General features: G+C 41.8%; 1 protein-coding gene across 1 annotated transcript in view; it reads right to left on the reverse strand.

Annotated features, from left to right (window-relative positions):
* Positions 1–1,267: 1,267 nt before the first annotated feature.
* The window catches only part of FBXW8 (F-box and WD repeat domain containing 8), a 52,352-nt gene continuing 26,091 nt past the window's right edge, over positions 1,268–27,528 (reverse strand). Inside the window, exons 6-11 of the mRNA XM_072880431.1 lie at positions 20,826–21,022; positions 19,112–19,321; positions 8,732–8,859; positions 4,695–4,868; positions 2,845–2,961; positions 1,268–2,132 (exon numbers count right to left, since the gene is read on the reverse strand). Of these exons, the coding sequence (XP_072736532.1) occupies positions 1,988–2,132; positions 2,845–2,961; positions 4,695–4,868; positions 8,732–8,859; positions 19,112–19,321; positions 20,826–21,022 (971 nt within the window). The 3' untranslated portion in view covers positions 1,268–1,987. The remainder of the gene's footprint in view (positions 2,133–2,844; positions 2,962–4,694; positions 4,869–8,731; positions 8,860–19,111; positions 19,322–20,825; positions 21,023–27,528) is intronic.

Here is a 27,528-nt window from a genome sequence, read left to right on the forward strand (position 1 = left end):
GACAGCCATGGGCACAAGACAAGCTTATCTGCTACTTGCAGCAGAGAGATGAAGAAAGAACACAACTGTCCTGAGATAATGAGGCAAGATAAGGAGAGTCAAAGTCGGAACAAGCCAAGGGCGTATTAAGTGAGACGGGGCAGCAGGTCACAGCGTGGAGGGGAAGAGAACAATGACGGTGGAAGCTCTCTCTGTTCAGCCACATCAGAAGATACAGGGCTGGAACAACCCACAAAATCATTTGTGCTACAGAAACGATTATTTATTTGACAGGTTTCAGCTGAGCTCTTGTCCAAACTACACTTCTTGCTCTTCCAGGAACGAAGGAAAGGAGCTGGCTTCCCAAAAGGGCAGAGGAAGAAAAAAGAAACAAAAACCAAAACCCAAAGCTTTATGAAAGATAAAATTTATTTGTCAGACAGAATAACTTTGCCCCTTGCACTTGTATCAGTCCATCACGAGGAAAAAGCTGACTGTTAAAAACCAAACACATGTGAAAGTTGGCCAAGAGGTCATGGAAAACCAGCCCAAGCCAAAGACAATGACGAGCTGTGAAATACCTCTCTCTCCAGGCAGGAGGAGGGCAGCACCAAGCTCTCCCAGGGCTGCCTCAGTGACTGGTTAAGGGTTGAAGTCACAGTCCAGCCAGCCCCTCTCCTGCAGGTTCGGGCACATTTCCTGCACCCCTCCCCAGCACTGTACATTTAAATTGATTCCATTAAGCCAGCAAAAAGGTGTTAAGTTAAAACTTAACCTCAATTTAAACTTAATTTACATGGCTTTGGCTTGCACCAGTAACTTTACAAGGGCAAATCACAACCATAAAATAGTTTTAAAACAGTAAAACATATCCATGCAGGACTCGAGCTCTTGTTCGCCAAACTGGTTCTACCTCTGTCAGTGCAACTCGGGTTTAAGATAAAGTCATTCTCCTCATTTTCACCTGAGGTACCACATCTTACCCTTCAGCCTGGATGCTTCTCCACAGCACTAGTGATGATTACCCAAGCAGAGGGACTGGGGCCAGTTCATCCCTTCTGTTTCATTACACCAACATGATCAATTCACAGCTCAGAAGCGAGGACAGTGTCGGACACCCAGGTCCCAGCCCCCTGGGGAAAACCTCCAGGTGCTGTGGAAGGGCATGATCCAGCAAAGAACATACCTGACAACTAACCTGAGACATGACAGCCTTTTGTTCCAGTGCCCAGGGGTTAGTTCACCCTAAAAGACCTATGAACAAAAAACCCACAAACACACGTATGTATACAATTAGAAAATATTTAATCCAGAATTTGAGAGACTTAAAAAAATAATTTATTTTAAAATAATTTTGATGTGTGTGGCCTGCTGAGTTTCCAAGCACCTAGCCTGGCCAAGGCCAACCCTCCCCTCCCTCTCTCCATCATACTCCCCTCTCCCCAGCTTTTGTGCATGGTCCTGTTCCTAGAAACATTCCGATGTGCTCCAAGGAAAAGAAGAATGAGCAGCTCATTACAAGGAAAGGAATTTCAAACTCGTGGCTCAGCAAGAGGCTTTTTCCAAGTCCTTGGTGGTTTTTTTCCCCCTCTCAGGATAGCATGAACTCCTCAGTGTGCTCCCAGCCTCCCACCACTTCAGCAGTTTGCCACTCGGGGCTCTCGCTTCCTGACCATGTCCTCTGCCAAGATGGGATCAGCAGCATTCTTCCCACAAGCAGCAGGAAGGAACATTTTTGTTTACACTGCAGCGTACTGTTCCCTTTCACTCTTCAGTTTCTCTGTTCCACCACAGTGGACCTTCGAACATTCACGCAGCAACATATTTTAGTGATATGCTCGAGGGCAGCCATACTCTCTCTTCTGGTTCATAGCAAATGCTCAGCCCACTTGATGTACCTGCAGCCAACGCCGTCTTTTTGGCGCTTGTCCCGTGTGGGTCTCCTTTTTGCCTTTGGCCATGTACTTGGCAGAGGGCTGGCCCACAGAAGCCAAGTAAAGTGAGTTACCTAAATGTTATCATAGGGAACTGCAAGGCCAATGTTGTAGTTGTAACCAGTCACTTCATCATAGGAAGAGCGACAAATAGGAAGGACGCTTTCTACAGCCAACTGGTCCACTGAGAACTCGTAGGCATAAATGATTCCTCGATGCCTGTACAAAAACACAACCAGGACACGCCGTTTTACCTTAATTATATATTTCAACAGGGGAAACGAACAAAGTTAGAGATTACCATAAAGGATGAAAATTCAATGCTTCAGAAGCTGAATATAAAAACCCATCCCTTCTGCACTAGGGCTGTCTGTGCAGTTTTAACAGAGAAAACTCCCTCCTGCCTCCTTCCAGGGACCCCACCAGGCCCTGGAATGAACAGTGAATCATTCACATTAGCACTGCAGACACATGACTGTCATCCGCTGAAACATTTCTAATCTATTCAGGAAGGGGGAAGATAAGTACACTGTAGTTTGATAGTTCAATTAGATATGCTAACAGCCATCTGAGATGCAAATACCAAAACCTGGAGTTTAAATACCAGTAGTTTTCCTTTAGGAGGAGATATCATTACTAATATTTAGAGCAAGGAAAAGGCTGCATTCCCTGTCTGGCTTCAGTGGCCTTTACATTCCCCTGCTGAAAAAGAAATGCATTTTTTTGTGCTCAGAAGTAAATGAAGAGCCAATTCATCAATGGTTTTGAAAGCCTTATCTTTAAACTTTATTTTATTTTTTTAGATGCTATACCTTCTCTATTACTGCTCTGCACCATGACTCAGGTGCTTAGTGTGCCATTTAAAAAATATAATAACAACGCAGATCTTTGCAGTGCCAAAAATCCTACCCTTCAGAGCTGGCTTACTCACTTGCGGTGCGCAGTAAGGTCATCGTCTGTGATGCTGGCACCTCGGGGACTCTTCTCATCAGGGATGTTTGCAGTGATAAGGCTATGAGAATTAAACCATACATGGCGGACTGGATGTCTGAAAAATAACCCACAGCACTGGGTGAGATGCCACCTGCATTAGACTCCTAAAATCCCAGTGCAGTAAAGGAACCGCTCTGGATTAAACAGAATTCATTTAAATCAGCGCCCCCTCTATGGCCAGAGGCTGGGAACCCGCACCTTTGGCTCTTCCCCTGTCTGGAGCAGATAAACACAGCTTTTATCCCCATCTAGTGGGCTGTTACCAGAACACACGTGGAGGCCAGAAAATATTTTAGACACTTGGCAGCACGCAGGCTGCAAGGGATCCAAGCTGCCTGCTTGCTTTGCTGCTTTAAGGACTGCAGCAGCAGCACACTCCTTCCCAAAATGAAGGATGAGGACACCCAGGACCCCCACGCTCCCAAGCCCTGAGCTACGGCCGATTCAGAAATGCACTATATGGCACAAACTAAGAGGTCTGGTCTTCATTCCTTTTCCTCTCACTGGTGAATAAACTAACCCTGAACCACTGTAAACAGCATTTACTGTTCAAGTAGGAGTAAATCATCTTCTCAGATTAAGATGGCTCATCTCCATGACCCTAACGTGTCTCCTGTCATCTCCTTTAGCTTCTGCCCTTGCTTTCTATTCATGACACCGGTCTGTAGGCATGGATAACAACACACACACCTTCTTATCTATGAAGGCCTTTTTGATTGAAGTCATCCCTTTTGATTCCTATATAGATTAAACAGTATTTTAAGTGTTTAATCTAATGGTTTCACTTTTAGTCCACCCCCAAAGCTCAGATCTGCACTGCCTGCCCTCCTTCTTGGCATGCTCATAAGTGCTGCTCCAGCAGACAATCAACGCAATATTGTCCTTAATGCATCAGCCGCATCACAACGGGCTTTATAATTCACAGGGTCAAAAGAGAAGGAGATACCTGCTATTAATCAATGACAACGCCAACTTGAACTTCTCTGACTGTCAATACCTCATCTAGCTCCTCTTTGGGGAAGATGCATTAAAAAAAAGATAAATCAGGATTTATCTGTTCATTTTATTTAGGGTATCACTCAGACTTACAAGGGGCTAAATCCCTGAGGTCTTCATTCAGACAAAGCTAACTCCCTGGGAATTGTGCCTTGATCAGGAAATCACAGTTTGCCTGCAGCAACTAACAGTCTTCTGTCAACTCCAGGATACCGATCTCTGCCTGTACTTTCAGTACTGTGCTTCTTGTGCTTTCAGTACAAACTGGTATTTTAATATTTAAATGAGTTTAAATACCAGCCTGGCTTTGATCGTTACCACTACGGGAATGCGTGAATGAGGTGAACAGAAACAGAGGTATTGGGTAAGGTAGGATAGAGACAGCCAGAACCAGTCATTCTGAAGACAACAGCCAGGAGTCCAGCATTTTAAATCCAAGGTTCAATAAAGTAAATACTGGTTGGGGACGGGGCAGGGACAAGACACTAAATGAACTTCATGGAAAATCCAGGGGAAACAATTTCCATGCTCCCTTATGTCGACTGAAGCACTCTTCTTAACTAATGAGTAAAAAGCCTACAATAGCTGAAGGGCACACAGAGAAACAAGCACAAGACTCCAGGTGGGGAGGCAATCTGTTCCCAAGTCACATGAAAACTAAACAGAACTCTCAGAAGCTTTAGAGATGGGCATGTTATCATTTTGGTCCTGGATCATCCCATTCCCACATTCCTCCTGTCAGCCAGATCCGATAAACACCCTTGCAATAGGGCCCCACGCTGACAAAATTACCTGGCATGCATTTCCCAGAGTTTGGTGCCCATCCGTTGGTCCCACACACAGACCAAGCCCTCTTCTCCTCCACTGACGATCTTCCAGTCATCCATCTGGACCGCAGACACTCCTAACTGGTGGGCATAGAGGGAGCACAAAGATTCGCTTTTGCGGAGATCGAATACCCTGACTCTAAACGAAAGCAAATGAAGAACAGAGATAAAAAGAGCTGTGGATCTGCAGCCTGTGGGTTCTGAGAGCACAAGTACTTTTGGGGTTATGCAAATATGTCTAGGACAGCACTAGTCCCACAGCCACTACAGGGCAGGAATCCAATACGGTTGACGCTTTTCACCACTGAATTTTCACTCTGACTTCTATTATCAAAGATTTTTTTGAGGCAGACTTCTCCCACCATACAGGACCTCCCTGTCTCTTTACAAGTCCTAGGTGATAGAAAATGTAAGTGAAATTTAGAGAAAGCTCCTTTACCTTTGTCTCCCACAATGTTAGCAATGCCATGAGGCATAAAGTACCATGTTTCGGGCATACTGCTGACACATCCGACCCCTTGATACCTAACCCACGTCCACTATGGCCAAGGGGTAATATTATTATGAGGATCCAAGAAAAGGACTATTATCACAAAGACTTAGGAAGAGACTAAATGTGTGGCAATTCAAAAGACAAGTCAAGGGAATTATAGGTTTATATGCTTGAGTTAATCACCAATATTGAAACAAAGCTGTCCACAAGCACCCAGCAATCAACATCTCTTCTGATTTCAAAAACGCAACTACTGACTGCAGCTTTTAGGTACATCTGGTTTTCAGATATTATTGATTACTCAGACAAGGCATTTTGAAGAGAAACATCTCGAAGACTCGGCTAGGAGCAGAACTGTAGAAAAAGAGCTTATGATTTCAACCACTGCAACAAGTCCACAAAACCAGTTAAAGCTAATGGTGTTAAGTTTTAAACCCAGCACACATCACAAAGGAGTATGTTTTTTGATCCTTATGTATCAAGATTAAGAGATAAAGCAAAGTACGTAAGCGAATTAAAAAAAAATGCAGCAAGTGAAAACAGAAGTAAAGGGGAAATACTGATCTCAGATTCGAAAAGAAGCCAGAGAGAGTTCCTCCCAGCTGATGGCTATTGAGAATGAAACCATCAGGTACACATTAATTCCAGAAAAGGCCAAAACACACTTGTTCCAACACATTAACTGTACTTTATTCCATACCCCTGCTACGATCCTAATGGTGTTGCAAGTCTTTCCTTTTCCTTTCTCAAATGGAGACTGCATCATATGATTTTACAAATAACACATTTCAGCAACCGAAATAAAAGGCAACAGAACAGTCCAAAACTCCAACAGAGCAACATCCATCTGACATGCAGACAAACGTGCTGGAACAGAGCGAGGAGCACGCTTTGTGCGGCTCCGCAGTCACCCTTAGGAAAACCCCATCACAACAGTTGCTGACGGTGAAAAGGACTTCTTGCTTTCTCCAACTCCAGCAGAGAGCAGCTTTGGCTACATATTAGAGCTATGCTTTGGGTTAGGATGGGGTATTTTGGAAGTGTTCACACCCAGCGCTCTCCCTGTCTTACTGCATGTGTTCTGCACGGCAATCAAAGCTTCTTCTGTTTGGTAAGCACAGCTGGAAATGAAGATCTGACTGCATCCTGGTTATTTCATTAGCAAGGGCCCAGGTTTCAGGCAGGTGTCTGTTCTGGCACACCCTTGGAAGAATTAGAGGCACACTTGAGTTGTTTAGATGTGCTTTAAAAAAAAAAAGTGAAAAGCATTTTGCAAATCCAATGTGATGCTCTAATGCAGACCTGGCATGGTCTCCATCTCCTGCCTCAACAGCTGGGCTCAGTGGGAGCACATCAGATTCTCCCGAGTTCAAGGGAGCTGTAAGGAAGGTGTTCTCGTGACCAGACTTAGACTCTCCTGTTAGACTATCTTAGAAGTAAGCTCCCTTGCCTTTAGGAGAGCATGGAATACATGTTTTGATCCACACTTTTCAGCAGTGGTATACACTGGGCTTGCCATATGTTTGCTTTCCCAATGCTATTCACCATAGAATCATTAAGGTTGGAAAAGACCTCTACGACCATCTAGTCCAACCGTCAACCCAACACCTCCATGCCTACTAAACCATGTCCTGAAGTGCCACATCTACATGTTTTCTGAACTCCTCCAGGGATGGTGACTCCACCACCTCTCTGGGCAGCCTGTTCCAAAGCTTGACCACCCTTTCAGGAAAGACGTTTTTCCTAACATCCAATCTAAAACCAATCTTGATGGAACCATCTTAGGTTCCATCAAGATTGAAGGCTGCTGTTGTGCAGTGCATCAGCACATGCTCCCTCTTATCACAACTCTTGCCAGTGTGAAGCACAGCTAAGTAATCAAATACCCCAGCAACGCTTCCAGAGTATTTTTTGATTGAAGGAGATTTTATAGGCCCTACCAAAAACATTTCACTTCAACAGGGTGGTCTGTGTTACTTTTCAAAATCATGGCTTTGAATAAAAGAATAGCATATACCAGTAAAATTGTGGAAGTGCTATATTTAAGCCCAGCAATACATCTCCCCACTGGCCATCAGCAGTTTGAGCTCACGTGGCAAGGTCCCTATTTAGTACACTTGCTCTGCAACAGGGCTATGGAGGTTCAAGCCGCATCCCACCTGCGGATGCCCAGCACTTACTAATACACTCCACACAGCACCACATGAGGAACTGACCTCTGAGATACACATGGTCTTGTCTCCCGGATGCCAAACTTATTTGCTGAACTATTGATTCCTAACTCCTTGCTATTTTAGTGATGGCCAATCCCTGAACTCAGTCAATGCTTGAGCCGAAAAACTGAAAAGCTTTCTGGAGGGGAAAGAGCGCAGACATTTACTCTAGTATGAAGGGAGTAAATTTCAATCTCACTTAAGGGATATCAACTTTATCTACTCTCCCATCATTGTGCAAGAGATCAAAATTGGAGGTAGTTTTACTGGGGTGCTTTGGAAAATCAATTATCTGCTCTTAGAGGAAAAAAACTCCCAAGGATTCAATTACACATGTCGAACTTCAGATATTTCCTTTATCCTCTTTTCTGAGAAAGTGTGAGGTTTGCTTGCGCTGCCTATTCACTGAGAAGGAAAAAAAAGCTGTTTGACAAAATAATCATTTTTGCAAGCTGCTGCACTGGCGGGACAGAGGTCTGGGATTTGGCAAAGGGAAGTATCCGCCTTACAATCTGATACCCACCACCACACCAGACCACCACCTGCAGCCTGATGCCCAGTGCAGAAAGGAGGAGGGAAGGAACAGGGAGCCATTAGAGACTGGCTCCTCGCCATCCCACATCTCCTTTGGTGCACTGGATCAGACCCCACAAATAACTAGCCAAAAAAAGAAAATCTAAAAATTGGACTCAAAGGGTCTTTTTAAGCACTTTAATCCTTTCGCACTGACTGTTCCCAGCGCGTCCATTCCTGGCACCAGATATTGTGCTGGGAAAATCCTACTCCCCAAGCCAAGGAGTTAAAGAGAAAGCTGCTAATCAGCTAAATAGAAGCTGGAATCTGTTCATATGAAAGTCTCTTTTTTTTTTTGTCACCTGAGGGACATCACAGTGTTCCGAAATACACTCTTGACATCATTTGGCAGACGGACCCATCTCATCCTACATGATTCATCCCTTAGGTTATTTTTTTAATATCAGAAAGTGAGCTTTTAAATGCCAAACTAATTTTGCGGGTGGTGGTGGGGAAGTGGAAGATATTCCAAGTGGTCTCGCTGGGCTGTACACCAACTGCGTCCACCAAATGGCTTAAAAAGAAAGTCTTCCCATGGAGCTTTCTGAAACAAAGCAAACTGGCAGCCACATCCAACTATTACCTAATATTTTGTTCCTGAAGTTCATGCAGGCTGCATTTGAAACATTAGAGGAGAAACAAATTCTAGCAGGTCCAGATGTAGGACAGCAGGACAGGAAGTAAGCTAATTTGAGATGGGTTACAGCTCTTGGTAGTACCTACCTTCTGTCTTTATTGCCTGTAACAAGCATGTTTGGAGGACTGTTCTGGAGGTTGACACATGTAAAGTCACCTATTGAGTTGCCCATCTTCTTCAGACACTGACTTGTTTCCAGATTGTAAAGAAGAATCTGGCAGAAAGAGAAGAAACACTGGCTAAATGTAGCATGAGCACAACAACCACATTTTGCTGCAGCATAAAGCAGAGCAGAGTTATTACCATCAGAGATGGTTTGCAGGACTCGTTTCTCAATATGCTAATACATAACCAGGATATAGTTCTATCCCTATTAAGAAGGGCAACACCACCCTCAGAAATAAGGAAATCAAGTTTCATGATGGAATCCATCAAGAAGCAGGGATGCAAGGCTCTTGCCAACCAGTATCAGATAGGCATAGCTCTCAGGCAGGCAAAGCAAGCCACACAGATTTTCTCCAGGTCAAATTTTTAAGGCTTACATGGAAAAGCAAATAGTTTCTTCATCAATTTTAATATTTGAAAGAGTAGTAAAAGTAAACAGAATCAACATTTAGAAGGTTTAGACAGATGGACTGTGCAAAAAAGATTCAATCAAATACAGCAAAAATTGAAGAGCAGAACTCAACACTGACTCAGCGCTGACAGGCCCTGCTGATAGCTTTTGTACAGATCATGCGGCAGAAACAGATTAAGAGAAATATTACAGCTGAAGTGGCAGTTCAGATGGGAAAGGAATAAAAACAACTCTGATTTTAAGCAACGTCCAAGATGATTCGACCAGAGACTGGAAGAGAGGTATGAGTTGTTTCCCGTCTGTTCACCCTACTCTCCTTTGCGCAGCAATCAGTTTAATCACAGTCTTTAATTCAGTCTTTCCTGTGGGACCAGAGGAGATTTCTCTATTTGGGCCTTTCAATTTAGGAGAGCAAGTATTTTTAGAAACAGAAAAATGTACTGGTCAAAGCCCAGTGGAGCTCAGCACAGCACCTGGTCTTACGTGATTTCATAAACATTATTAAATTTCATGGTGATGCTCCTTTAATTTAAAAGAAACCTGTGACCATGAAAAGAGTAATGGTAGTTAAAACATTAGAAAAAAAACTTATGGCTTCCATGGCAACATCAGCATGGCTATGTCAACGTCACATCAATATTCTTAACTTCTACTTTTCTGATCATATCCACATGCAGCTTAATAAATATTACACTATCTGTACATATTATTTCAACATTTGCCAGAACAGCGATAGTGATGCTGCCTGGCCCTTTACTTCCCATCTGTGCAATTTAGTAAGCATCTGAAAGGTCAAATTAAGAGAGCAGGAGGGGATCATTTTGTGATGGATGCCTCTAGGTAACAAAAGTGAAGCTTTAAAAATCTCTAGGAATACTGCAAAGAAAGGCAGAGAATTTGCAGGTTTCCTCCACCTGCCATTTCTCCCAACTAAAGAGCAGGCATAGTTTTATTCAGACGTATTATCAGCTCCTTATTAGAATCAACACATTCACACCTGACTTCCTCAATTGTTTATAATAGTTATAACCTCCCAACTAGTTCCCTTTCCCAGCCTTGTCTTTGTGAAGCTATCTGCCTCAAATACCAGTCTTTAGCATGTAATTTTTCATCCTTAAGGCCCAAAAAACCAAAGCAATTTTACCCAAGCTCTGTAAAGCAAGGAAGACTCTACCTTTGCAGGGAGACTTAGGACATAAAAGTTGCTAAAATATTAATTTAAACTTCCATACCTATGGCAAAGCTGCTACAAACTGCAAGAAAATGTTAGTCTTCAAGGTAAAGACCAATTTACAGCCTGTTCTCACTTGTAGCACAGCTTCCAACAGCTCACTAACCAAACCCAGAGATAATGACATTCTGGCAAAGGTACTTTGCACGGTTTTCAGTGCAAAGGAAATTAATATCTGTGCCTGGCAACCAAATTTCTCCTTGGAAAGTTCTGAACAAAATACAAAGTCAATAAACTGCTGAATTCAACTTACGAACAATAAACGATCGGGTCAACAGCAGCGTATTCCAGCTCCCAGTTGAGCCTCTGAACCAGCCCTTCCCAGCTGTACGTTAAAACTCTGGAGAGGAGAGGGCCAAATGCTGCTTTCTCAAAAGTCCCCTGGGGCTAATACTTAAAGTGAACATCCATAAACTATTAATTTATCTAAATGACCATAGCTCCCATCTATCCTATAAATATATGATACATACTTGAAAATTCAGTTATGGCCATGAAAGACTATAATGAAAAATTGCTTCCACATAGCATTTAAAGATTCCCCTGTTTTACATCGGAGCAAATATTACATATTGTCCTGCTTGCAGTCTCAATTTTAGACCTGTGGCAATCCTCATATGTAGGTAGCACCAGCCGAAAAATTATTTATTTCTCCTCGCATAATTTGTAGATGGCCACCAATTTAAAGCGTTTGCATCTAAGAAAGAGAATCTGTAAAAAAATAAAGGTTCAGATCCACAAAACTGGAAGAAAAGCTTTTGTCTTATCTTCTCCTAGTCCCTCCAACTCCTTCTCTTCTCACGTCAGTCTCCATTCTTTTAAAGATTGTTGGGTTGTGGTTTTTTAAATTTTATAATACACGTGTGTATTTCTAGCCAGTTAGCCTTATCATTGGAAGACGGATTCTCTTTGTGATTTTTGGTATCCAGGTTTTACCTATCTTTAATTCATCTCCTGTCTTGAGCAATTTTATGGTCTGCAAATGAATTTCAAAACCTTATCCTGACAAACCGATAGGTAAAGAAACAAAAAGAACTCAGAATGCTTTTTTAAGTCTGAATAATAATTCCTTGAAGACATGGGTTTTAAAAGCATACTGATAACAATTTGGAAGTTGCTAGAACACTTCTGATGAGCTCTCCTATAATATCCCAAGGCAGCAAGGATTTTCTTTACAAAGGCCAAGGAGAAAGAATGAAAATACCTGGTCAATAGGGACTTGAAATAAGGGCCTATACGTTAAAGGGCAGATAAAACCTAAGATCTTTAGGAGGTTTATAATCCTATAATGCACACTGCAAAGGGATTACCCTTTTAAAGATATTTATAATCCTATAATGGACACCCAAGACCAGTGACCTAATAGGTACCAAACTGAAGGTAAGTGAACCAAGAGCATCTGGGCGTGAAATGAAGTACCCTGGGATAACACACTAACGAGCATCCCTTCCCCCAGTGGGACTTCGGGGACACAAGGGAGGAAAAGCATTAAATACTCTGTGCAGATGTATCAGGATCTAACGCACAAAATAAAAAGTGTTACCTATTAACATTGTTCAAATGAAAAAGTCTAAGTTATTGGATAAGAGCCAAGCAATCTCCCAGAATGCTTAATAATTCAACAAGCCAGAAATAGCCAGAGTACCTTTACCATTATGTTTAGTTAAAGACCACAGAGATTAGAAAACACATTATCCATCTCAGAGGCGATTCTTTCCATGTTACAAGTCCCTTAACGACCTTTACCATCTCTCCCTCTCTCTCTCTCTCTTTTAATAAGGCTGAGCAAATGGGACTTCATTTTATCCGACTGCCACAGACTAGTGGTATTAATTATTCATGCTCATACTCTCTCTTTTGTTAAGGCAGTGCATTAGACTAATTTCCCTCTTTACTGTGCGAGTTGGGCAAATCTCAACCTGTGGCCACTGTTCTCAGATAGATGCGCCGAGAAGCTGGCAAATTCATGAGACCAGGCAGAGGAAGAAAGGAAAAGTTACTGTACTTCACGAAACGGTAGAGCAGTGGGTACGGGGAGCTCTTTAAATGCTGTCCAAGAACTCACGAAAGAAGACGAAGTTAATTCACAAAGAACTAAAGTCCCTGTAGCCAGAATAGCTAAGCTGTGAGCCTTGTTACATCTTGCAGCTAAGCGAGGTCAAGCGTGGTCGATGTACTCTGGTTGAGACACTTCCAAGAAAAACCAAGGAACTGAAGGAAATGCTGTTGATGGAACTCATCCATGCATGTCCAATACCCCAGCAGGTGTTTTGGGATCCTGTGTTGTTCGAGATGTCTTTTTTGGATGGAACATTAAAACAACAAATCCCCAAGCACTTGTTATCAAAGAGCCTGTGGTACTTTCAACAAGACCAGGGGTGTTCAACCCACTGTCCTGGCTGAAAGCCAGCAGACAACTGCTTTGTGAAATAGCTAGTTTCCCTCTGCAATCACATTTCTGCTTCTTGTCAAAAGTCACCGCATCTCATGGCTAGTAAAAACTGAGCCGTCTCTCAGAACTGAGCGAAGCCCTCTGTATACAACAGTGTATTTAGTTCTTATTTGGATGAAGTATTGAACAGAGTATCATAAACATTAGCAAAATGTATACTGTAACACCGCAGTCAAATCCGACATCCTTTTTCTTACTGAATAACACACAGGATGCATTAAAGAACCACTTTCTCAGAAAGAACCGTCTAGGATAGAGGTTTCTAACTGTCATTTTAGAGACAGAGGATCAAAATAAAAAACCTGAGTTGCTCAAAGAGGCAAAGGAACAAGCAGCAAGATTGGGAACAGAATTTGCATTTATTTTCAGATTATGTTTCTCCCCCTTTCCTTCTGCCCATCCCTCTGCCAACCAGAAAAAACATCGCCTGAATACACACAAATATTGCCAACAAAAGAAAAGGTCGTGAAATTTCAAGTCCACCACGAATAAAAAGGGATCTGGTTTTTGCTCAGGTCCAAACCATTCAATTCAAATGGTATCTACAAAAGCGATAAGGCTATTTCATATGCCTTTGCAGCAGAAGTCATCAAATTAAGTACAACATATGGTACACACTGCTGCAAGTTTGAATTTTATTTCTAAAGGGATGTGGAAAAAGAATATTTTCAAAGTTTACAAGCCTCAGGGGCACAGTTTCCCAGTGAAAATGTATTGAATTGCCTACTGTAAATATGGCACATAACACTGCAACAACAACAAAAACATCTGACTATTAACAAATGCAGGGTCAGCATATTGATACTTGTACACAGAGGTAAGTGTTCTGGCTCCATAAATTTAAAGATGAGCTAAGATTTAAAAGGAGCAGCTGAGGGAGACAGACAGACAATCAGAGAGAAAGAAAAAAAGAGTAAATCATACACAAAACAGCTAGTAAAAAAAAAAATTTAAAAAGCAGTTAATATACATGAATAATGGATGTTTGATTTAAAAGCAGTTTACTCCAATATGATGTAATTTTTGACAATCAGCCAGAGAGACTATTTTGCAGGCTCTTGCCAGATATAAGTCATTGTGTAAGGCTGGTAACAACCGTTTCCCTGAGCATGTGGAAAATTGACTTTCATGCCATCCTAAAGGTGACTTTATGCTGGCAAACGAGAACTCCTATTTCGCATGCGCTGAGCTGCACCAAGCAGCCTCAAGCAATGCTTAAAGACCCACACACAGGACTGCAAAAATAACAGAGTCTAAACATCTTGCAGCAAATCCAGCAGCAAAAAAAGCCAGCCATACACACTACCCGGTCCTCCAAGTATCCTCACCTGCCATAAGAGTTACACATGAAGCTGAAGACGAGTGTAGTTTGGTTTTTCCTTTCAAGTTTTCATCTGACTGGAGTTAAAAAGTAAGACTCCAAGCTGGTAGCAAGAAGTAGAGCCAAGCATCGTGCAGGCAGGCAGTGCACAAGCTTCAGCAACGCGATTCTGCCAACGCACCTGCAACCCTTGCTGTTCCAGCACTGGACCCTGCCCGAGCCCGGGCTGCCAGCGGCCGGGACTCTGCCAGCCTTGATGGGCTTGTGATGTGGACAGATGTCTGCTAGGACCTGGAATGAGGTCACCAGACTCATTTGACTTGTGGCTGAAGACTGATCTAAGAGTTCAGGTACCCAGAGAGGACAGGAGATTGTATTTACCTACTGAACCACCCACTCACTGAAAAAACAAGCCCTAGCCCAGAAACACATTTTCCCTAACCTAAGAATAGGATAGGGAAAAGGAAGGCAAGGTAATTCTCAAAAACTGAATGAATTCTCTTGGTTTCATAGATTATCACCTTGAATACTCATGGCACATCCTAGCAGCTATATTTTCAAAACCTGAGACACTTCCCTAAGCAGCTGTGCCAATTTTGATGTATTTACATTAATGTACAAATAGGGGGGAAAAAGCCATTACCATTAACATTAACCATTAACATTAGCCAATACAAAAGGGGTGGGGTTTTTTTTTGTTTGTTTGGTGTGGGTTTTTTTGGTTTTTTTTTTAACTTGCAATATTATTTCTGGTCATTTACAAATGCAGAAAAACCAAGATGGATGATTGTTACTTTTCAGTGAGAAAGGGGTTAACTGATACATCATGCAAAATTTAGGTAAGGAAAACTTCTGTTCTCTCTGCTGGACTGTATTTCTTGCAGTGCCTGACTTATACGTTACACAGTTCAGATCCTCAGAAAGAGTTCTGTCTCTCCTACATGGTACCAAAGAGTTTATAAAGAAAAAGGTATTTAAAACACCTTTCACCTTCAAAGATCTGCTAGCACTCTACAGTCCTACAGCTCCCCAAAGAGAAACGTTTGGGCAAGTCCCATATGTTCAAATTCAGTCACCAGTAAGACCTGCCCTTCTACTGGTATGAAAACAAGAGTTCATAAAGATCAATTTATTGAAAACTGGACTATTTACAAGGGCCACAGTGGTTAACAAAACTGAAAAGACCTCACATTTTTTAAACAAGAAAAATCAAGATAAAAAAATGTGACGTCTTTGGAACTCCACGAGAACTGGAGACGTTACAACATCAGAAAAGACAATGGAAGCTACCAGTTAACAAAGAGGAGGATTTTAGTTAAATTAAGGTGCAAGAAAGATGTAAAGGTTTATATAAAGCAGCTATGACCTAAACACATCATCCAAGAGAGACTGTAGAGTATGAAATTCAATTTAAAGGATTATTTCAAATTTCTTTTTCACTTACTATTAGTTCATAACATCCATTTCAAGTGGTTAATTCTACTGGATACACTCACATTAGCAAGCAGCAGCAGAACTCTGTGGAAACATTAAATACAGGAGCAAAACTAGGCAGTATTTCAACCGCTGATGAGAAGAGACAGGTGATGTTGAACGCCATTCATCAAGTACAAGCCAATCCCCAGCTCAAAACAGATGAAAAAGTGACAGCATAACAAACAACTCCCAAGACATCTGATCTCCACATATCTAGCCTTCTGTTTCCAAGTCGGAGGCTCTAAAATCATTACCGTCCTCCCTTCACTCCTCTCTTCCCCATCTACCTGTTCTGAAATAAGGTTCAAATTTGTGCACAAAGCAACCAAAACCACAGATGTACTCTGAACTGCGCCTTATAATGCATGTAATAAAAAAAGAGTTCTTCAGCTGCATGAGTGCAAAACAAAATTCTCCTGCATGCTATATGAAGTTTCTTTGGTGGAAAAAAAGCCCCAAATCCTCCCATGTTGATTATCTTCTATCACCAAGAACTGTGAATACGTTAAAAAATTTCAACTAAATTTTAGATACAGGAGAAAGGTGGGCTTGATTCCCCCCCTCACCCTCCAAGAATAAAGCACCTATAAATTTCATATAAATAATCCACAAGCAGGAGAAAGCTCACCTGAAGCTACAGTAGGAGACCAGACTTACTTGACAGCAGACCGTCCATTCGGGGAAGCTTATAAATATACCAGCTAGGAGAAAAGCTTCAGTCAGATCCTACAATCAGCGAGATAATTGCATCAGAAATCAGATGATGTTAATCCTGACAGTTATAGTGCTACCTGTTTGACAGGTTTATATCCTGACATGAAGAGGACCAAAGCCAGCTCTAGTTTAAATCTGTGGCTTTAATTTTACATACAGTGCTCAAACCCCAAATTCAAACATGTGAATGCCAAGACTTTGCGATGCTGCTGCAGCATCGTGATCACAGGTCTCCAGACTGCATGACACAGGGCAACATGTCTTTCACTAGACACTATCCTTCAAGGCACATCCACTGGATGTCAGGAGCACCACTTTAGACTGAAAGGGAAAGCCAGGGTTAGAGTTTTCCCTGTGGTTCATTATCTGGTCTACATTATTAGCCATGTACGAGCCTAGATGGGAACACAGATCTCAGTATTTCAAGAATTTGGAATTTAAGGAAAATAGTACATTCCACGTTGAGTTAATACAGCTGAAATAACCCTTACTCAAGAAATTTCTCTTAGCTTAACATAAAACAAACAGCTCCAGGAGCACTAAACAGACAAACTTTTAAGATGCTTAGTAAAGTGAAAGTTGAACTTCTCACAGATGAAGCATTTATATTCTCCCCTCTCTCCTGCACGGATGTCTCTCATCTAACAGCAGGCAAGTCTATGCCACAGATTTGATGTTTTTCTCCTCTCTGACATAAAAGTTCCTACAAAATTTATGCCTCAGATCTCTACTCTCCTGTCAGATTTGGTTAAAATTAGACAATGATTAAAAGAGAGAGAGGGAAAAATATGGTCTCCCTAACTATATTTTCATCAGAAAGCAGGTTACTAGGCAGTAGCATTAGGATTGTGAGATTACACTAAAGAAAAAAAAATATCCCTCAGGAAAAACAAAGAAAACCCCAAACTGAGAAGAAATGCAGCTTTCCCACTACAGCAACACAGCCAGCAACAAACGGGGCTGGAATTCTTCATCATTCCGTTTCCGAGACCGAAAGCTCTCCTAAAGACAGATTGTCAACTTGTGACCACTGTAATCAGCCAATGTGAAGTCCCTTCACGTCTGCGCGAGGCGAATAATTATCATAATAGACATTAGTAATTAATTTCCGGCGTGATGTCAGCTGGTGCAGCAATGCCAAGCAAGCGTCCTTGTCAAACACACCCCAGCCGTCTGGACAACTTCAGTCCCATCTCCCTGATTAGGATGCGCGCTGATGCACTGCTTAATACAATCTGCCATCAAATGCCAAATACTTCAGAACTAAATTAGGAAATATGTGTGGCTTTACAGAGTGACGCTCAGGGGCCTAAGCGGATTTCTCTATTCCTTTACGAGGCACAAAGGTGATCACCGATGTAATGCCCCTGAACGAGGACATTTTACCTTCTAACCTCCCGCCTCTATAGGGAAAAGAATTGGATTAGGACAGCAAAGGAATTAATAAAGACAGCATGGCCTCGCAGCATCTCTCAACCCTAGAGGTATTTATGGTGGCCTCAGCGTTTCCCTAGTGAACATGAATTTTAAGGGGAAATTAGATGCAGCTGGACACATTTATTCCTAACACAGAGGTAGTCCTAAATAAAGCTTTTCTGTTCTAGTCGCTTGCCAAAGAAAACACTGCATTTGTACACTACAGACCACAGCTCCTTTCACCTGGCTGCTCACCTCCTGCTTCTTTCTCCACCTGCCTGAAGCACTCTCATTCCCTCTTTGCTGATAGCCCATCACATGCCTGAAGTATAACCACAAAAGGAGTTGAATAAAATCAGGGAATGGGAAAGTTAGGCAAGATGCAGGAAAGGGACAGAAACTCTTCTTAAGGCATCTGGAAAGAGGTCTTTCCGCAGCCTGGTCCCTGCCCTGGCGTAGGGTTGTGTCCAGGAGCAGGCTGCTGCCACCCACTACCTGGGATCTCAGGTAGGATTCTGAGCCCCCCCAAAATACAGTTATTTATGCTACCTATTTGGATCTGCAAGCCAAAATAGCCCCCCCTGCAAGCAAAGAAGTTTGAGAATTAGAAGTATGCCTCAGCCATGAGTCTTCAGCAGGGTTACAAGAACAGTGTGGTTTTGATCTACCCTGCCACTGCTAAGATGTGCTGATAAAAGAAGCAGGCGGTGTCACAGGGGGCTTCAAACCTATGATTATCATTTAGCTTCCTTTAATACAACGGTCACACCACTCTCACCAAATTGGAAGTAACTTAGTTCAAATACTCAAATGCACAAAAAAAAGAAGCGTCCTCCTAAGACTGCACAATTGCATGTACAGGGCTTGACACGCTGCTCAGGATGCCCTCATCAGAAAAGCTGAAGGATGTTTTGGTTTTTTGGGGTAGGGTTGTTTATTGGGGCTTTTAGTTTTTTGGAGTTTTGGGTTTTGGTTTGTTTTGGAGATGAGTTCCCCCTAGAGGACTACTGATGCAGCATACAGCTGAATAAGCTGGGACTCACTGAGAAGCAGAACACGCAAAGTATTTGCAGTGAACCCAGTTAGCTGAACAATTATCCCTTACTTCAGCCCACTGGAAGAAAACTAATAGAAGCATCAGATTTTTGCATTAAGTAAAATGTCTTCCCTCTACTGTCAAAAGCTGAATAGCAGGGAAGGAAAGGGTCAGTAGCATGAACTCTTTTTTCCTTTGTTAATTATGAAGGTATAAAAATCTTACAAAAAAAAATTTAAATACCTGGTTGGGCTCATTCAATAACCAGCCAAAGGTTTTGACCCCAAAGGCTGCTTCATGAGCAGAGACATCGAGACACGTGACAGGCTGACCATAGACAGAATGGAGGATTTTGCCAGGATCTTCTGCTTTCAGGAGGTAGACAATGTCTTCTGCAGCTGCTACTGTCACTGGACTCCCCATAACATCTGGAACCAGATTAAGGAAGTTGACCTAAAAAGAGCAGACTTTTACTTTTGATTACAGCCAAAAATTCTTTTAGATCACTACTGCCACAAGCTAAACCGAACAAACTACTGGCATGTGGTTATCGGCTATCTTGAATCATCCCAATTATGGATTAATTTCAGACAAAGACCAAGTATCCATTTTATTTGTGAACTTCTGCAAGTTTAGCTCCTACAATGAAATCTAGCTCAGTCTTTAGAATGAGCCCATTTAAAAACCGATCAGAACACATTACAACAGAACACACCAAAATGTCACATCAAAGAGAGGAGCAACACTTAATGGACTCGTTCAGATGAAGGACAGAAAGCCATAAGGGTAAAGCACACAAAGCAAATATCGTGGCTAGAACATGAACACAGTGCTCCAGAAGAGGCACCACATTCATGCAGCTAACACGGAATAGCTGATGCTTACCCTGAAATCATGTATATATACCCTAAATCAACAGAAAAGTCATCACATGATTCTAGGACAGCCCAAGTATCAGCTCCCCTGTCTTCTGTCACAAGACCAGAATTACGTTACTCTTCTCATTCCAGTAAATGGTTAAGACATTGCTAAAAAGTCTCACCACGGGAACGGTTTAAACTCCTTAACAGCACAGCTGATTTCTAACCCAACCTTAGAAAAGAGTGTGGTGACCTGAAGTGTCTGTCTTTCACATGTGGCAAACTGACATTTCACAGCAAGCAAGATGCAAGAGTAAAATGGATCCAACTACAATGGAGCAGGTGGTGTTCTTCTAACATTTTTATTGGGAACCCTCTTAAAAATAAACAAAATCCCCAAACATTTTAAGTATTGTAGCTTTGAAAGAGGGGATTAATCAGGAGTGGTTTAAATCACAACTTCATACCCATTAGCTGCGCAGTAGCTTCTAGCAATAGGAGAGAAGCTGCAAGACTCAGTTTCTTCTTAAGCACTTCCTTCCCCTTTCAAAAAAATGTTGATACTCAGACATAATAAAACTTCAGAGAATGGGACAGCTTTTGATTTTTAATTAAAATAGTCTCAAAACTTCAGTGACAGAAGGTGCAACCTAAAGAAGCTACGCAACTAGTTACAGCTTCACAAGTGATACCATTAGCTCGTCTGCAATATCCTGCCTCAGAATTAATCAGATAGCATAGATCTGGAATGAGACCTTGAGTTTTAGCTCCAATTCTACGTGAGAAAACTGATTTACAAAATGAGCCAACTTAGTTTGATGTTGACAAAAAAATAATTAAAAACAGCCAACCTCCTGCACCATATGGACTTCTGTTCATTTTCACTTGTAGCTTAAGCCAGCATTTCACCCTTGCTCTTCAGTGATGAAAGGCTTGTCCATTAACCTGCTTCAAAATCATAGCCTCTAGCTGATAACGCTGTTATCTAGTTCAGGCAACATTCTTGTAAGATTTTTATAAGATCCCTCTTAACCGTACCAAAAATAATTAGTGGATCTGGAGCTCCTGGAAGGAAGCTGAGTAGCCTGGACACTCACCAATTTCTGGATTTCAAATGTTTCTGTAGTTTGCCAGAATCCTTTGTCATTAGGGCTTTCCACTTTGACCTCGAAGCCAGATGCCGTTGCTACCGTTGCAGTCTCTGAACCAAGAGCTAAAGCCTGTATCCTCTGATTGTGCTGGTAATGATGGACTGGCTCCCGCCCAAACATCAGGCTCCACACACTAACTGTTCCTGTATACAAAAAAAAAAAATAAACACTGTGCTTTACCTTAGCATTTAACAAAACTTTAAAAGATCATTTAAAGATGTAAGCTTATAAGCATTCTAACGGAAAAGGTTAATATACAGAAAAGAGACTGTAGGGCAGGAAACCAGGAGTTCTGGACACTGTGTAGCACCACCTAACAGGTTCAGAGGAAACTTTCCAAAATTATGGGCTCTGGCATTAGAGGCTTGTTGCTCTGTAAGTAATTCCGAATTTTTTACTTTTAGATAACATGGTTGTCTACCTTGAGGAAGACTGCTTGAATTCTCTCTCTTTGCCACATTTGGAGAAGATCAGACTTAAACGGACATCTACATTTTTTATTCTACTAAATACTTGCCCTCAACTACCACTAAAAATAGTGAGGAAGAACCCACACTCAAATTTAAGTCACTCTGCTGCACACAAAAAAGTTTTAAAGTAAAGAATGTGAAGCCCTGCACACAGCGGTCAGGCCAGCAATTTTAATACCATTCTTAACACTTTACAACCAGCAGCTAAGCTCCTCCTAATCCTGATGCTCTGGAAAAACAGAAAATGCAAAAGGGTTCAGTGCTTTCAGAAAGCTAAAGAATACCAACCCCAAAGAACACAGGAGCACGAGTCAAAAGACCATACATTTGCAATTGCATTTTTTCCCGGCACATATCACCGATATTCTATTTAAAAGCATGGTACATTAAAGCAATAATCTGAATAAGAGCAACCTGAAGCAATCAGGAGCGTATTACAGAACAGAAGGGCCAGACGGAATCGGAGACTTCTGGGCCACCTTTGCACTGAATTAACGGAGAAGCAATCTTCAGACGTGACAGACAGGGCTGGAGAGGCCTTCCTTCTACTTGAGCATGGCCATTAATGATGAAATGATTAATGGTAGCTATTCCTTCAAAAGGAGACATAAAAGCTCTGACAGACAGCTGTGGACGGGCACCAATGCCAGTTTGCAAACACTCCTCCCACGTCCCAAAGGAGGTGAAGCAAGAGTGTGGTAATGAAACTGCACATAGTGAAATGGTATCTAAATGAGTTTAAATTGATTTATGTTTGCTTTTGTAAAGATTATTTGGTATCTGGAAAGTGCTACCCATGTGAAATAATGCAGATAATCCTTAAGATCCCTGTCTAATGGCACTCCCACTGAATATTTATATTCCTCGCCATGGGAATGAGTACCATAATGGGGACCATTTTTGTTTTATTAGGGATGCATATTTAAATTAATCTGCTATTTGCCTAAACAATTAGCTGCCTCTGTTTGTTTACACAAAGCCAAAACTGCAATTAGGCTTCCATCAAAAAGATAAGTCCCAACTAAAACTGTCCCGATGGAGTCATAAGGGCTCAGAGCAGAACTTCCCAAAATTACTTCTTAGCATAATGGTAATTATGTTAATTGCTTGAAAGGTAAATAACTGCTGAACTGGTTTTGAAAAACAGAATGCTAGCTCTCATCACACACACTTACAATTAAAACAAGTTAACAAATACAAATGGACAGCACAGGCTACAATTCCCTCTGCAGCCTGGTCTGCCCCACGCGAAGGCTCAGCAGCGGCACTTCTGTGCCTTCACAGCGAGTCCTCGGCTCCAAACTACAACAAAGGGAATGGGTGAAGCCTCATCTCCAGGACAGCTGATTTAAACAAGCAAACAAATAAACATCAATGATAAAAGATTGTAGTGATATCAGATCACGGATGTTAGAACTGGACTTTTTCATCAGACGATAAATATTGCTGCCAAGCTCCTCTGGGCAGGAGTATTTTCAACGTTTTTTTTTCCAGAACATTTATCCCAATTAAAGACCACTTTTGTGAAGGAGAAAAGGAAGCTGATTTCCTTTCGGTGAAGTCTTTTGTTTAGTCATCTCTGTGACGAGCATTTCACTGTTTCTAACAGAGTGTATTAACGTATGAAAGTTCTGCAAAATACAAAAAAAAAAAATTCAAGTCAAACAACCCTCTGCTGACCACGCGAGCAAATTGGGAAATCCAGAATTCAGGAGTTCTGCTCTCCCAATTTGGGCAACAAAGCCACTATTATTATTATTGCATCTCAAACATCACAAAAAAAGAAGACAGCGAAAATGGCTCATGCAATTGGCTCATGCAATAGTACAATCAGTTCGAGACAGGTACTTTTTTTTTTTAACCAGATGTTCAATAGCAAAATCTTCCAAATACCTACAAATTTTATCAGGCAAATACAGTCTGTGCAACACCTGATGCACAATATGGTGTGAAACCATCCCTGGTAATATCAAAACCACAACTGACTGGTAAGGTCACAAGTTAACATTTAATGAAGCAGCACAACATAAGGAGTAAAAAGGAGAGTTCAAAAGGAACGGAAAGAGCAAGAGAAATACTATTTTCTTTCATTAGGATGAACAATTATTTGCTTGCAAAAGGACTGCCTGTCCCCCTTGCTTCTCCCCCTCTCCAAAGGAGCGTATGACTTGGTACGTATATCCTCCATCAGCTGTTACTTGCTACCAGTCAGAAGCTTCAGTGGCTGCATGCAAGGACCTGCTGTGGAAATGCACTGCTGTCAAAACAGGTGTACGTATTCATGCATGACAGCAGGAAAACATTATCAAATTTTCCACAGAAAAAGCAAACACTCCACTGTATTTATCAATAGGTAAAACTATTACTAGGTCTAAAAGTGCTACTCAGAATATTCTGTTTCATGCAGAAACAGCAAAATGGATTTATTAGCGTGCAAGCCTTTGCAACGGTCAATCGTGTTTGTATAAGAGCAAAAAAAGCCACCATTACAGTTAAAGTTATTCGTATGGCAACATAAAAAAAAAAATCAGGCATAAGATTTACCAGTGCAGATGAGATCACTACTTTACATAGTCTATCTTCCTGCCTCCAGCAGTGACCAGTACTTCATTTCCAAAGCAATCTTTGCTAAGGTGAAGTTAAGGTTGCAAGCACGCAGTATCTTTTTTTTTTTTTTTGAATACTGTAATCTTAAAAGTGTTAGAAAGTCATTAAATCAAAATTATAAGCAATACTTTCACAGCATGCTAAAATCTGCACCACAATTGTGATTATTCCAATTGAACTCTAACAATAACTCCTCAAACTGATTTAGACTTTACAGCTTGCTTATATTTGATCTTGGCTCAAGGAAATGAATTAAGTGCAAGAAGCTGATGAAGACAGTATAATTGCTGACACTTGGCATTACAATCATTGTACCAGTCTTCTTGTTTATCACTTTGGCCCAGATTGTACAAAGAATTTAGGTTTGTAACTTCTAACCCAATATATTATTGAAATGTGGACTGATGAAAGGTCCATTTACTGCAATTCACTCTAGATTGGAAGATATTTGGATAAAACACTTAACTATGAGTCTGTTGGGCCTTACACAGTGCACTGCTGATCCTGACTGTACTCCAATTTTAGTAAGCATGAGCCAGTCTTACACATCTCTTGCTATATCAAAGGTGAATGGCTGGAAGCTGTTCTCCTTTAACAGTGCCTGTCTCTAATATATTCCCCTCTTTGCAGCTGGAAGCACAAAAGACATCCTGCAAAAGGAGCTGGTTTTACATCTGTTTTCACATAGGCATCTCTGGTATAAAAGGCAACACTTTTGCCACCAAAAAAAAAAAATCTGTTTTCATATCAAACACTCTAACCCTGTAAGAGGGAAAGGCAGCATAAACACAGAGGCGAAAAATGTTAAGTCACATTTGTAAATATTACACAGGCTATGTTCGCCAGCGTAATACAGCATGTCACAGCTCCTTCCAAGAGCTAGCCACAGCAGAGGACACTGCCCGCTCGTGCTACCTGCTAGCAGCAAACCCTAAGCCGAGGGAGGGCTGTGCCTTGGTGCAGACGATCCTACGCTCAGATCCTAATGACCCATTACATCAGCTCTTCCACGTTAAGATGATACGGCTAGCAGTTGCTGTCAGCTTTAGAAAAGATGTAGAGTGATCTACATGCACATTATCTGCAAAAAATAAAAGCAAAGACAGAATTTTGTATATGTTGGAGCAGGGAATCTGGACACGGTCTTCATGCTCGTTCACTTCAGCTTCTAAACACAGTTGCATGGAAAGGCCAGAAGCTGCTTAATTCACATCACCTACATGACCTTCGTCCTGTTTGTGGGTCGCAGTCTTGCCGCTTCCTATCTTGATTTAAACAAAATAATTTTATTTTTGACCTTTTGAAAACACTTTGTACATGTAATTTTTTTCCTTTAAGCTGGGAACATTTATTTCCTTATAATTTTCAGATAACATCATACTTCTATATGAAGTACAGGCAGTTAACAAAACACACAGGTGGAAATCAGCACCAGTCTGAAGTCTCAAAGCTGCTTATCTTGAATTTCGAGTTTCTCCCAAAAACATTTCTAGTTGGAGGGACCACCAATACACAGCCAACTTGACCCTACTAGACACTTAGTGTTTATTTACTAAAATTTTACATTTTATTTTCACAGTAATGCTGCTTCTCAACTTTCAGTGGCTATAGCAAGCTACTTACCGTACTAAACAGCAAGAGACTAGACCTCAATCATAAGAGTCGTGCCTTTACGTTACCATTACCACATCAAGTTTCCACCAAATGTCATCAGGTTTTATCTCCACCACTCTTCTAACAGAGATTTCCAAATGACACCATCCTTGTACAGTCCCCTCAGAAAAGGCGCAGATGAGAAAGTCTGTATTTCGTTCCCAGCTTGGGGACTCGGGAGGCAGACTTCCCTGACTGTGATGTGAAATCACACACCATTTACCCAAACCAAGAGGTTTGCATCCATGGCCACCAGTACCTATCTGATGGGAATAAATACACTACTGCATGCTACATGCGGTTTTCTTCAAAAACTTCTTCCTCTATGCAGGCCAGCCTGTTTCCCTGCTCTTGCTATCTTACAGCACGTCCTGGCACTTAGGGGAAGACTCCGAACACGTTAATCCATTTCTGTCTTTGCAAAGTGGGTACAACACCTGCAAGCAGCTTTAAGGGCATCAGAATGGACAAGACAGCAGATTTCCAGTCCCAGAAAGTAGCGCTGCCAAAATTCCCTTCCTGGAGCCTGCCAGCAAGCAAGAGCACTTCTGATCCCTGCAGAAACCACCTTCCTTTGCTCCATGTTGCTACTTTGCAACTTGTGAAGTATTACTAACTCCTCCCAATGGGTCTCAAAGCACTACCACGAACGGAGGCAGCGTGGCATCTCCCTGCCATGCCTACACGAGTATGAAGCACAGCATTAAAAAAAAAAAGTACATTCTCTTGTTGCAGCACATTGTTTTCAAGTCAAACTATGAGACTCTGGGGGGGGGGGAGGGGGGGTGATGGCTAAAGTAGACTGCTGTTTCCCAAAAGCTGTGGCTCACAGCCAAAGTCAGGCAAGCATGGAGCAGATGGAGTCCTGGCAAGGCCTCTACTGTCCCTGCATTAGCAGCATCTGCTCATTACCCAGAACCCTCGCCTGCTTTATCTAATGCTCCAGGAAAAGCATTTTGATTTGATTCATTTCAATTCGGTAACGTGCAACACAATTAGTGGTAAAATCAAACTGGAGGACTGCCAGTGCTGACAATAGGAAACAAGGCAGAAGAAATATGAGGCCAGTGGGTTGGAATTCAAAAATCACAACTGTGGATCAGGTTGCCAAGTCCCGTTGCCCCAGGTGTACATACAGTGCCCCCACTGAGCATTGGCATGGGCAGAGGGAACTTCATTTTCTCCCCATACATTTTTCTCTAATTTACCTCTCCTTGCAGCTTGTTTCTCAGAGGCTGATGCCCTCGGAAACATTCACCAGAAGTCACAATCCAATTTTTCTTTAGTGCCATCATGGAGTCACAATTCACTTTGGATGCAGGCATCCCAGTAAGACAAATCTTCTTCCTTGCTATATTTCATATGCCTTGGGAAGCGTTTGCTACTACCGAACCAGCAAAACAGCGCTGTAAGGCAGGCACGGCGTAAGCAGAATCTGCCTGTTAGCTCTTCCCTGTGATCAGATGCCAAGGACATCGCTGCATGAGCTCTGTTGAACTGGGAGAAACTGATGTTATCTGAGCGAGTCTGCTAGCCAGGGATTCAACAGAGAAGTCTAGACTCTTTGCCTGACAGCACCACCTCCAACACTAGCAGATGGTTTCTCTGTGTTAGTCAAACTTACAAACAAAGACAAAAGGGAGCTGGAAAAGTACAACAAAGAACAATCAAACACATTATCTTCAAAGTCATCCTCCCCCTCCCGAAGCCTAAAATAATTCTCCCCACCAAACTGTAAATACATGATTTCAGATTCCAGTTAGTAAACATTTCTAAAATCAGTCTTTATAATTCCCTATTCACATAGAAACTAATCTATTCTGACCAGGCTTCTCAAACCAGAGAAACTGCCATATCACAGAGCCCATTAAAATTTCTACCCAAAAGAATAAAAGACACTGAGCTTTATGCAAACTAGT

The sequence above is a fragment of the Ciconia boyciana genome, chromosome 15, assembly GCF_034638445.1.
Source record: "Ciconia boyciana chromosome 15, ASM3463844v1, whole genome shotgun sequence".
Lineage (NCBI taxonomy): Eukaryota > Metazoa > Chordata > Aves > Ciconiiformes > Ciconiidae > Ciconia > Ciconia boyciana.